The 13,518-nt window shown below is 41.5% G+C and overlaps 1 protein-coding gene and 1 long non-coding RNA gene across 2 annotated transcripts in view; one reads left to right on the top strand and one right to left on the bottom strand.

The window, feature by feature from the left end:
• Positions 1-831: 831 nt before the first annotated feature.
• The window catches only part of rims1a (regulating synaptic membrane exocytosis 1a), a 31,211-nt gene continuing 18,524 nt past the window's right edge, over positions 832-13,518 (top strand). The window contains exons 1-6 of the mRNA XM_077730389.1: positions 832-1,325; positions 3,017-3,091; positions 5,980-6,190; positions 7,068-7,079; positions 10,547-10,815; positions 11,080-11,747. Coding sequence (XP_077586515.1) covers positions 1,174-1,325; positions 3,017-3,091; positions 5,980-6,190; positions 7,068-7,079; positions 10,547-10,815; positions 11,080-11,747 — 1,387 coding nt within the window. The 5' untranslated portion in view covers positions 832-1,173. The remainder of the gene's footprint in view (positions 1,326-3,016; positions 3,092-5,979; positions 6,191-7,067; positions 7,080-10,546; positions 10,816-11,079; positions 11,748-13,518) is intronic.
• LOC144205799 (uncharacterized) lies at positions 3,562-11,733 on the bottom strand. The gene is made up of 3 exons (XR_013328230.1): positions 11,064-11,733; positions 10,594-10,760; positions 3,562-4,107 (listed from the first exon to the last, which is right to left on the bottom strand). It is a non-coding gene; the product is annotated as an uncharacterized LOC144205799 (long non-coding RNA).

Raw genomic sequence — 13,518 nt, 5'->3', positions numbered from 1 at the left:
ATCTTTGTTAGTTTGTAATGCTCTCGAGCCGTATGCGGCTCCCTGACAAAATGAATGCAGCTCTTTGCTTAATAATTCGGCAAATTGGGTACTGTACTAGATGAACACTTTAAAGAGTCTTTTTGGTTGGATTTTACGACTGTGATGTGTTTTTGCATGTCTTAAAGTTGACCAATCAGCAAAAGATCTTGTCATACTGGCAACGTTTACGTCTTAAAGAGACAGGGAGCAAAAGGAGGGGAAAAGAGAGCAGTCTAATGAGTTAAATTAAGGTTATTACTGAATGGATGATCCACAAACGTGCTGCTTTATCACCTTATCAGGAGCTCAATGTACAATCCAAACACTTAAATGTTGAGTGAAGGGATAGGTGAATGAAAGCGTATTTGGGGGCGTGAAAAAGCTGATATCTGGCCCCTGAGGAAAGCCTTTATTTTGATACGTGCGACAGAATGTCGTGAGCGCGCATTTGGAGCCCCCCATTCTCAAATTAGGGCGGCGCGCTCCTGCTGCAAGAGAAGTGAACGCGCTTGAGGGGCTGCGGTCCCATTGACTGCTCTGTCTCCTTGACAGCAGCATCAGCATCAGCGAGAAGTGTCTGCCTCGCCTTGCAGCGACGCAGCTAGGTCAGTGGTCGAGCGGAGACCGCCTTCCGCCTTCCGCCGCTGCCTCCGCCGCCGCCACCTCCCCTCTCCTCCCCTCTCCTCTCCTCTCTTCTCTTCTGGTCGGCCACAACATCCCCGTGTGCCCGCGTCCGCACCGACCGCCGGAGAAATGGACTCCCCGTGAAAACGGAGGTGGTGGAGGGGGAGAGGCGGGCAGGTGGGCGGGGGGTGGGGTGGGGGTGAGAAGATACCGGAGCTGCAAGAGGGAAAAAGGAGAGGCAGTAACGTCAATCCGAAACATTGGAGCTACCACAACCACCGTCGCTGTCATCACGGCTACTCTCACGCCGCCGCCACCGCCGACGCCGCCGCCGCCCTCGCCGCTCCAGCGTCGGGTGCCTCCCCCCAACCGCCATGGGAACTCCGCATCAGTCGCTCCTTAAACTGCTTCATCCGCGGGCCATGTCGTGATCCGTGGGCTTTGCCAACGGGTTTTCGTCATCCCAATCGAGGGGAAGAAGGAAGGAAAGAAGGAAGAGGAGAGGAGAGGAGAGTGGAGGTGGGCAAGATGTTCGCCTCGCTAGGCCCTCGGGGTCCACCCGTCGCTCAGGCCATCCCAGAGCCGGACTTGAGCCACTTGACTGAGGATGAGAGGAAGATTATCATGGCTGTTTTAGCTCGGCAACGGGAGGAAGACGCCAAGGAGGAGGCCATGCTAAAGTAAGCTAAAAAAAAAAAAGATTGCCGTTTGTGTGTGCGTGTACGTGTTTGCGTGCGTACGCGTGAGTGAGCGTGAGAGAGAGAGAGAGAGAGAGAGAGAGAGAGAGAGAGAGAGAGAGAGAGAGAACGAGAGAGAGAGAGAAATAGAGAGAGTGCTCCTCTTCTTCTCTTGTGTAACTAGTGCTTCAGCATCATTATCACAGCTCTTTTCTACTGTATCGGACCATGCATGTGTTCGCATGTGTGTGAATGGGTGACTATTCTGCATTTCTCTCTCTCTCTCGCGCTCTCTGTTCCTCTCTCTCTCTCTCTCTCTCGCTCTCTGTTCCTCTCTCTCTCTCTCTTTCTCTCTCTCTCTCTTTTCTCTTTTACACTCTTCTCTCTCAGAAACACACACACACACACACACACACACACACACACACACACACACAGAACATTGCAATCAAACAAGGTCAAAAAGTGAAGCAGGTCTGCTTAAGGCTCTAGTATTGACATGTATGGCTTCTCGCCGCATGGCCAACAGCACGACACCCCATTTACTCCCTTCCCTGAGAAATAGAAACTAATTTCTCATTTACACTCGTCTCATTAGCATCACTGCTGTGAGTCATGCTTATGTTTCAGTCGAGTGGACTGTATTTGCTTTTAACTTGAAGTATTTCATTGACAGAGACAGCGGGAAGAGGGCGGCGGAATAGCAGAAAGCTCACTGATGCCTGACATGGCACATAGTAAAAGTAAAACCCTCCCTGTTGGCTTTTATCGGTGCAGCATCTATCTCAACAGCTGCTGTTTCCAGCTCTGGGGTGCGGTTGAGCCTTTCCCCATCCTTATGTAGGCACGATATGTAGGCCAGAGCTCTTGCAAACAGACAGGCTGTTAAAGAACCAGCAGCCCAATAACAGAGTAGGAAGAAGGTGTCTGTTTAATATTATGGTTTGTGTCCACTCTGTGCATCCTCCTCCTCTGTCTTCCGTTATACATGCTTATGTTAAGAAAAGTCCAACATTCATCATTGTGATCAGTGTGGAAACAAACCCAAGCGCACCGCCTTTTGTCGGTACTACATAATCCATCAAAGTAAGCATTTTTTTTTCATAGTATCTACACAATGCTGCACACGTTACCGTGTAGATAGATAGGATGACCCACCTAAGCTACACACTCCTCAAGCTGTACAATTCTGTTCTATTTTAAGCACTCGGCGTGGACTGATAGCCTAGCACTGGAATGGAGGATCGATTCACTGCATCTAAAGTAGGAAATGTCCAATATATAGCTCCAGCTCTAAGTGGCCTTGCATCAATTTTAGTAATGTTTCAGAAGTCAAGGATTCAGACATGTCGTACAGTAGAGGGTGCAAATAAGACTGTCAGCGCTTACAAGTCTTAACTTGTACTAGCCTCGGCACAGGTTTCTTTCATCACTGTTTTGGTGTAATCGACACACTGAAGTCTGTGTCCCCCTCACTGTTGAATGGAAACGATTTAGTAAAGCAAAGGACAACTAATGCACAAGAAAATATAAGAACCGACAACAATCTACACTCACAATCACTGATTGGGAATTGATCCCAAACTGCTTGTGCCTAAGTCAGGCAACTGTAGCACACAAATAGAATATTTTTATTAAATATGTCATGTATTTGAATAACTCAATTGACAGATTTTTTGGGGGGTATATTTCAGAGAGGAGAAGCCTATCCAAGCAAGAACAGTAAACTTGGTTGGGCAGAAAAAACCACCACAGCAAAACGATGTCCGGTGAGTGGCTTGAATAACATCTTTTATTTCCCCTGTTACAGAATTTTGTCATGGTCTTTTGATTTGTCATTCAATAAACCCATCATAATGACACTCTTCTGGCATACAGTATTCAGAGCATGGTATCTCTGTATGTATTACAGTTTGGTTCTGATCCAAATTATAATTTTTTAGTCTTGGCAGAATAATGTCTGAGGATTTATAATACTAATTCACCTTTTGAATAAAGCGGTCCACAAAGTCATCCTCAAAGGCAATGAAGGGGTGTGGTTATCTTACATCTCAGGGATTCATTCATAAATAGTGTTTCTGGTGTAAATCACCTGTACATAATACTTTGGTCTTTATTGACTGGGAGGGTTGGCAGCCAATGATCGCTGATGGATTTCTCTCCCACTTTAAATAGTGGTCAATGACAAGTAATATTGTGTTTCTATTCACAATATTTTTGCATTTTACTCTTTAAAAGTTCAACTTAAACCATATAGAACACTATTTGTGACTTAAAAATAGCATTCACTGGAGCTTTGATAATCACACTGAATATATCTTGTGCCAACTCATGCACCAGAATAATTTCCCCTGTACATGTACTGTGGTGTATAATACTTGCTGTGGCCATATGGAAGTAGACACACGCAGGCTCTCTTGTTTGCTCGGTCAAGCTGAGACTAGGTCTGTTGTTCCAAGTTTCCTCACTTCCGGTAGAGAACTTACCATGCTGGGTAGCATTAGTACATGCCTAGCTTCTCATAAGGCATTCCATTGTCCCTCTACATCAAGGGTTTGGTAAGTCTTGAAAGTTAGTTTTTTTTTGCAGATATTGTCCATGAACATCAACAAATAGGGAGGGGAGAAAAGAGGAGAGGCAGATGGAGGAAGCATCAGAGCCAACAGAAGAATTAAGTGGGTAGTGTGCTCCCCAGACAGGGCTCCATATGGCCTGGTAATGCCATAAACAGCCAGATTCACATACACACAGTATGTGTGCACATAAAGATGGTGTGACGGTAGACCTATAACACAAATGCACCAAAATGAGATGGAAGGCATCATTCCACTTTTGAGGGTGATGTTCTGGACCACTGTACTCAAAAGGTTAAATTATATTAAAAGACACAAATATTATAATTTAACACACTAAAATGATATCTGATGTGTGAAGGGTGTTGTCATACCACAATGCAAGTTTCAAAAGTCCAGCAGATTCTGTTTTTTTTAAAAAAGGTGCTAAAGTATTTGCTGCAAATAAGGCGCTAAAATGAATGTGGGTGGATTTGCTTTGCATGCAAAAAAAAAAAAAAAACTATGAGAAAGACACCTTGTTAGACATAATGGGAGCATTCTAACATTAATGCCAAAATTTAACTTCAACATCTCACATCCAATGAAATTAACAAATGATGTGGTTTTAAATTTGAGTTCACTCCTAATGATGTAGAACAGTGGTGTCAAACTCATTTTGGTTACAGGTCACTTCCCAGTTATGGTTTAAATGTATGATTACCTCAAATTATTACATACAACATCCAAAAAAACGGATATATAAGTAGTTGTAAAATCAGAAAATGGTAACATGTGTAGCATTTTTTATGTGTATTTTAGTAAACAAAGTCAATGCACATACGAGCTATAATATGTAATTTTAAATGGTTATTCTGGGATTTTCTATTACACACATTTTTATTTTTTATTTTTTGTTGGCTTCCTATTTTAATATTGATCCAAGAAAATGAGGAATGACTCATATAGACCTCAGAGGACCGACCCCTTCAGGGAATAGTTGAAACTGGCTCCGAATCCCGACAACAAGCCAACATGGTTTAATAAAAGCTACAGGACTAAAGACACAATGTGCCAATATTTGGTTTAGTAGCACTAATGAACCTCTTGGATTGAGGCGCTTTGCCTTTTATTTGGCTTAGTTTGGACACAAGTACTGAATGTCAAACAGAAGGTCTTTTCTAATGTGTTTTATCGTGATTATGCTATGATTGAGCTTCCAAATTCACAGCCAAAACCATTGCTGGAACCTAATGAGATATTGATCAAGTTCTTTGTTAACTTTTCCTGGGAAACTCACAGAGAAATGCGGAAGAGTCTCACAGTGATGACATTCCATAGCTGAGACAGAGTCTGACTAGATATTGGGGATGCAGTTTGCCCATTAATGTTTGCAAGCACAGCAAGTGCTATTCTTTGTCGTTTTGCTTCAACCATCAAAAAAAACTTGTACATTTGTTCTATTAAAAAGGCACAAAATGCTTGATTGGCTACTATTTTGGATCTTAAAAAAACAAGCCCAAACAGTTTAGAGGTGCTTCAGTAGAATATTTGGCTATTTACAAGGACTAATATTTGTCAGGTCAGTTCATTTGCGAGAAAGCCTGGTTGGCAATCTCTGTTCTTATTCATCCAGACGTCTATTTGTTTGGTTGATGGGATCACTTTGAAGTTCTTCTGCACTAAATTCATTCATTCAAGACCTTTGAGGATCCTCCTGCGCTAGGTCAAATCCATCACTGTTGGCGCATTGAGGCATAAAGACATTATTTCATTAGTTAAAAGGTTGGGAAACACCTTTTTACAGCCCACCGCCCTGCAAAAAAAAAAAATCAACGCATCTTTCCCTAAGCAGATATAGTGGCTTCTACTGTCAAACCCATCTTTGATTCATGTTATGAGTTGTTGCTTTGTCATGACTCAGTCTGCACATGTACATTCAATTTCTCCTTCAAGTGAAAATATTTCAAACGTGTTACATTAACCAGAGTGGCCTCACCTACTTTCCTCCTATTGTGTGAATTCATGGAAATGTGTCCCCTCATCTTTCTTTTGCATATTTCTACAGTTCATCCAGCATTCACCGCACATTTTATTTGCTCCAGGGGCATCCAGCAGCAGCTTTCCAGCTACAGGGAGACAGTGATCAGGCAGGCCACAGCTGCGGCAGGCTCAGCAGTTCACCGAGATGATGCCCCAACTTGCGGCATCTGCCAGAAGACTAAGTTTGCAGATGGTTGTGGAAATTTGTGCTCGTATTGCCAGACCAAGTTCTGTGCTCGCTGCGGAGGGAGGGTGTCCCTTCGATCTAATACGGTGAGCTCGGGAGTGACCTTTTTAGTTCTTTTTCACTAGTAAAGTCACATAAATGTCAATGTTATTTTCTTCCATGTCACTAAAGCAAAAGTGACATTACAAAAAAAATGGCCTTTGGCCCTCAAGGAAATCTTGAGTAAAAGTATCATGGCACAGTATTTTGGTATTGTCATTACAACAAGGATGGACGAGTGTCATTTTTATTATATTAGTATTATGATAATTTAAGGCAAAATAGATGTTTGGTTTCATTTTTTGAATTTAGTGCATAGGCAAATAATTGCCCCGCTGCCACTGACGGTGATCGATGTCCAATCCAATTTGACTGGGGGCTGGCAGCCATTGACCATCGAATTTGATTGACGTTTATAGCAGCAAACGAGATAATATGGCTATAATACTCTTATGTGTGTGACCCCACCACAGTGTCAGTACACTGTGTGACCCAGGCGTAACCTGCTAAAGGTTAATTGGGTATTAGACTGAGTTGTGGATAGAGTGGGTAGAATCCCACTCTGTCTTGGTCTCACAGGGGGGGCAGAGGTGCCCTATAAACACACGGCAGGGGAGAGGTGTCTGTAAGCTAAGGTGTTAAGGTGGTGTGCCCCCCTACCCCCGTGTTCCCGGTGTGGCATTTAATGATCCCACTTGGACTCATACACCCAAAAGTCTCCCTTAATTATTGCCTGACATGGGGTAGCAGGTGTTTTGATAGGGTGGGTGCCAGTTTTATATCACATTTTCATAAAAATATCAAACAAAAGTAGAAATAAGTGAAATACTTACAGATTTCTAAAGTGAAGGCTATGTTATTTACACAACTTTCTGAATATGCTTTTCACTTTTTTTTCCCCATGTATGGTTCACCTGGCTAAAGGAGGACAAAGTGGTGAGTACTGATTTTTCTTGTCTCAATCAAAGTTCATCAGTTATATGCATTTTAAATATCAAGATACTATTATTCTATCAAGATGAATGAAATAAAAACAATGGTCAATCTTTGGATGACTTGCAACTGCAGATTAAAAAAACTAATCCAGTTTTGGCAGCAATATGATATTAAGGGTGGAATTAAAAAAAACAGTTGAAAATGTATATGTATTGATTTAATGACAAAGCAGCACATCATTTCTTGTAGATGTGCTGCTTTGTCGTAGCACAACACTGTAGAAAAAGCCTGAGCGATGTGCCATCTCCTGTTAATGCCAGAGCGGCTCATGATTACTATTGATTGGTAGTCTGGCTAGTTGTGTCCGCCTCCATGTGCTTCTCTCATTGACTGGTCCAAAGAGGGCCATCTTTCTTCCGCTTCTTTCTACGCATTAACATATACACGTATTTGTAATGTTAGTGTCAGTGTGCTCATTCACAGAAGACGTCTATCTCATTTTTGGTTCTGTGTATGTGTGTAGTTTGTAAATGTGGAGTATACTTAATTTCTTAACTATGATACAATAGATTTTTTTAAATAACAGTAGCATTGACGGATATTCCAAGGTTTATGTAAAATTTAGGAAAAATACAACATATGAACCATCCGATTTTTATGTTTTTGCAAGTTTTCATTGCTTTCTTGGAAAAAATAGCATACCATCTTGCATTGGTATTCAAGAGATATGCATTCCATACAATGGGTAGTATTTGTGTGTATTATATAATGTTCGACTTGCATTCTACTGTACTGTAGATTTGCCATCTAGGTAGGTGCACATGTACTGTACATGTAGTGTATGTGTGTGTTGTGTTTTGTGTGAGCTGTGGTGTGGAGATGTAGTACCTCATTAGCTGCCGTGGACACTAATCTACTTTGTGGCAGTCTTTCATCCTTAGCTCAGGATTTATAGATGGCCACAGTCGCATTGTGCCGGTGCCATACGTCAAACTGTCATTGGCTGCTACTACTTCCTGTTCCCACCCCTGCACCTCCTTCTCCATCTCCTTAATTTCTGTTGGCTGTTCGTGGACTCTTTCTCACCTAATAAGTGGCAAGCATTTAGTGTGTAATGTGATATTGCAGTGTTGCGTGACAGTATGTTTGCCTGGTTGCAACTGAATGTTGTTGACGGCAGTAGTGATCAATAACATATATAAATTGTTATGTCAGATATTCGGAATGTTTCATTAGTGTTCACACTGAAATACATAATTAATAATATAGATATGAAGAGACCTTATAGCCTTTGATGGATGAAAATCTTTAGATTACTTTTCATTTTCAACATAACGTCTTAAGTTTGAAGTTGATCAGATCACAACAGGAATTTCGGATTGATGACCTGTATTTATTTATAAGTTTATCAAACCCTCTTTTTATATTTTAATTGCAACAAACATGAGCAAATACTTGCCTTTTAAAGTCATACTAAACATTTGACTTCAAAATGTCCTTTTCTTTCCTGAAAATTCATCCACATTTACCACATTTAATATACAGTACATATGAGCACTGATGCACACATTGTATGTGAGTCCAGATATCTAGCCAACATACACACACACATACACACACACAGATGGATGCACACAGGCACAGATGCTGCAGGACGCCAAACAAACACACACGGGTTTTGTGTCCTAGTTTCCATCTTTGGAAAAGCTATTCTCTCTGTAGTTCTCCTTCACTCACAAACTGATCTCTGGAGGATCTTACTATGTTTATGTGACACGCTGCTGCTGCAGTCGTGTGTTTGTATGTGTGTCCTGTTTGTGTGTAGATCACAAGTGCAATGTGTCTATGTGGCTGATGTTGTCGCCATTGTTTTTGCATATCTGTTTCTATTTTGGTGTGCATACAGTTTTCCCTTGTTTATGCCTCACCATTGATGCGATAGAATACTATTTGGAATTACAGTATCATAAGATTATTGGGCTTTGTAGCTCCACATTCCCTTCATGCTGGTCATTTTTAGTTTGGAATTAACTGCTCCAGCAAGAATGATAACTTTATGTACATGTAAACTTTCCTACTAATCTCACCGTTCAATTATTCGTGTTTCCATTCAAACATCGATTTCACATAACAGAAAGTTTAAAATCTTGCCAAAGTCAATAATTAAACACATTTATATCCTACAGTACATATTATATTACTGCTCTTCTTCAACATTTTGTTTTTTGGTTAACAATATGCAGTGGAGGCTTATATTCAAAATATAAAAAGTTGCGGCAAAGGGGGAACAACAAGGCAAAAGTGGATCTCTAAGATGTGTGATTGGTCGATGGCCGTTTAGGTGGATTTGCACAGCGTCAATTGTGAGTCCTTCTGAAATGTATCCTCGGTGATAAGTGGAGGTTCACTAAAAACTGTTTTATATATTGAAGAATTCCTGTTGCCTTCACTGGTCAAATAAGAGTGATCTATAGAATATGTTGTTCAGGCAGACATTCAATAATGTCTCTGCCTACCTTAAATCACATGGATCTTTTCAACAAAGATATAATGTCCCATGCGAACCTGCGTGTGCGGCGCTCGTGTAAGTGTGTGTGTGTGTGTGTATATTTGAGCACATTCTCCCACTTTCACTGGTGGTGCAGGGCTGTTTGGCAGGATAAATATAGCCGCGGCGTCGGTGTAAAGCTGTTTTCTCCTCAGCTTTTGTAGCTTTAATCAAAAGCAATCTGGAGGAGGGAGAAGTGAAATAGAAGGGGGTAGAGAGAGCACGAGTGGAGGGAGAGGATGGGGGGAAAAGGGGTGGTGGCTATGGCAGACGGAAGAGTGTTTTATTTTAGCTCTCTTTAAATAGTCATTGGGGAGTGTTCAGGAGTAATGAGAACCCTGGTGGCTGGAGAAGATGGGTTGACTCTAACCTCCCATCTCTCTTCTCCTCCATCCTCCGTGTCTGTATTTCACGGCCAGCCACACTTCCTCCGTCACTGAATGTGATGTAAAACCGGGCGGTTGACTATGACTCTGTTCATGCTGTAGGGCCTTCGTGCAGCACTTTCTCTTTTACTCCATGATTCATCATGTCTATTCTGGGATGGAACCTCATTCCTCATCAATAGAAACTGTGAAGGTTTTAACTACTGGTAATAGTCATTGTTCTGTCACCATTTGTTTGGAAATGACTGAAGTAGTGTATGCCGTTATGTCAAATACTAATCAAACATCTCCCATAGATGACTTATTGCAACCAGCAATTTATTATTGTAGAATATGCAAGTCACTTTGGTATGACTTATTGCTCTTATTTGCTAAATTATATATTATTTAAATACATTAGATACTATATAAGGAGTTTGTCAAATGGTAAGTTGAGCTACACCGAAAACACTAAGCCTGATTTGATTAACAAATACTAGCCCTTGTACAACTGCACTTGTGTATAATCTCTAATTTTATTGTTATTTCTGTAGGTCATCTGGGTTTGTAATAACTGCAGAAAACAACAGGAGATACTTACCAAGCCAGGTCAATGGTTCACTGGTCCATCAGGAAAGTCCTCTGTTCTCGGTTCAGCAATCAGTGAGCCATCTATGTGCCAAACACTTGGTGATAAGAAGCTCCGATCCCACTCCCAAGCTCCTCCTGGTTCCACAACATCACTAGACCCCAACCAAGCCGGTGCCCCTGGAAGTACAGCCGGGACAGATATCCGTTCACGAAGTGAACCACCAAGAGACATGTATGCTTTGTAAAGAACATTCTGAACTGATAATATTGGCAAAACTTTTGAGAACCATTTAAAGTTTTAAGAACTGTTGTCTGCCCTTGTACTACACTTCTTATATGCATTTAATACATAAAATAATCGATGTGTAATAAGATGGACGATATGACAATATACATATCACCAAACGAATAGTGGATTACATATCATCAATGTGTTATGTTGTTTGGAAGTTAACGCTTTTATTCTCTTGTGTTGCTCACCTATCAATTCCACTAGGAGGAATGAGAGAGGCAGTGGAGGAGAACGCAGGTCAGGCCATCCTATGTTGAAAACCCAGGTTTCCATGGACCGAGAGCTCCGAGGTGAATCCAGGGAGAACCGGGAAAGCCGGCGGCTCATGAAAGGACGTTCTTTGGAGATTGATCCAGTGGGAGGAAGTGGTGAGCTGAAACGGACACAAGAGGGGGGCCACCAACACATGGGCCACAGTGGTGGCCCTCTTCGTCAAACAGGGCAAGTTCCTTCTGGAGGCCGAGGCCATCCTGTTCCAGTACAGAGCTGTCCAACTGGGATTATTGGGGATGGCATAATGTCTGGACAGAGAACTGCCGGTGGACTAAATGAACGCGCACTTGCGCAACAGGACCGCCCCTCTCAACTTCGAGAACTTCAGAGTTCAGGACCTGGACAAGTTCCTGGACAGGGGCCTGTAGTGAGACGAAGCAAAAGGAACAAGGCTGACAGCATGCTACGCAATGACTCACTCAGCTCAGATCAATCGGAATCTTTGCGTCCACCACCACCCAGACCCTACAAATCGAAGCGAGGACTTGGGACTGGAGGCAAACGGCAGACCAGTGTCAGCAGCTCAGAGGAAGAGGGTGGGACTACACCTGAATACAGCAGTTGTGAAGATGCTGAGATTGAAAGTGTCAGTGAAAGAGGTGAGACATTTCTTTTTAATCTCTGCTCCTTCTATCCGACACATAAAATGTCCGAGCTTGAGTGATGACACGTGCCGTGGGAATGTGACATCAAGACGTGGGAGGTTTATTACTGAAAGGACAGTTAAACATGTAAAGTTTTGGTCTATTGCTGCCACAAACATCAATGCTGCTGCTAATTTAGTGCTTTCCATAAACAGACCTAACGACTAATTTAGATGGCACTTGTGCTTAATGTGGGACACACCTGAATGGGTGTCATGAAATTTGTGTGGGCAAGAGCTTCTTTATCAGGAAAATATGTATGAGTGGCTACTTCTGTCCTGTACATGAATTTGTACCTCATCTATAAAATCTAAAATTCAAAACTGCCTTAGGGAATACAGTACAGCTTCTTCTGCACTATTTATCAAGCAACGTGAACATCTGTTCAATGTTAAAAAAACAAAAACACTAATGCTACAATCACACCACTAAGACATAGTTAAAGTATTCATTCATTTTCTGAACCGCTTATCCTCAATTCAAGCCCCCAATGATATTACGAAAAACAGACATTTTTTGCTGTATATTTCTCTTGGTTCCTTCTCTAAAAATTAGTAATATAAAGTGATTATCAATAGCATTTTCAACCTGCTGATGGTTTTCAATAGAGAATTTGTACTATAGCACCTTCAACCTTTTCTGGGTTTTATACTCAGTTGCTGCCTCAAGCCAGAGCCAATAGCCTGACTGTCATTGTGACAAGTGCACATGTTAATGAATGAGGGTTGGACTGTGCATGTTTTTGTGTCTAAATGCCTTGCTGAGTGTCATGTTTTCAGCTTGACCCTAAGGGGGTGAGTTGGTGGTGACAGTCGCACCGAGTGTATTTGTATGCTTATGTTTGTGCATTTGTGATGCGTCCGTTTGACCCCATTTGATTTCAGAGTGTTGACCTTGTATGGCTTCACACAGCAAACTATGTCCTCGAGCCCGAGAAGACACATCTGTTTACACTCTAACATTGTTATCTGCAAGTGGGGCGATGTCACATCACAGCTGGTCATTCTTTAGAACTGGAGCTCATTGCTAGGCATTAAACAGCAATAATACTGCATGAAAACATTGTATTATTTATGTTTTAATTTCACATTTATTCATGTCTTGACACATTATCTCTATATGTACTACTTATTTAAAGTAGGGTTTTAGATGATAAAATCAAGTCACTGAAACTTTGACATGCAATAAACACGATAAATAAATACAAGCATGCCTAAAGCATAATCTCACAGAACGAGATTTCATTTTACTACCCATAATAATTCTCCATCATAAACAGACATAGCAGGTTGTCAAAGATAAACATGTTATATGTATGTTGTAATTGTATCATTAAATAGCTTGATTTTCATGTAATGATCGTAAACATTTCAATAATATATGTCTCATATACTCATGTATAGGAGCCTATGCCAGATGGCTTTATGGTATATTGGAGCCAGTCACTCATCATGGACAAATTAGTGTCGAAGCGAAGTGGGCAAAAATATTTTATCACTTCAGCTGCTCTTAGCATCGGTAGTTTTGAGATTGTATTAATTACGGTAAGAGGGCAGTATTTCAGGTTTCTTAGGTACAACTTCAATACTGACATTGGGTAAGTGGGGAGATCTGCTATGAGCTGTTTTTGACAGAGCAGGTTTTACTGTACACACTCCAGCATGGCAGCAAGACGCTGCTTCCTTTTTTAGCTTCAGACTGAGACAGGATCAATTACGAGATGTGG

The sequence above is a fragment of the Stigmatopora nigra genome, chromosome 12, assembly GCF_051989575.1.
Source record: "Stigmatopora nigra isolate UIUO_SnigA chromosome 12, RoL_Snig_1.1, whole genome shotgun sequence".
Lineage (NCBI taxonomy): Eukaryota > Metazoa > Chordata > Actinopteri > Syngnathiformes > Syngnathidae > Stigmatopora > Stigmatopora nigra.
This window is presented reverse-complemented; position numbering and strand designations above follow the sequence as displayed.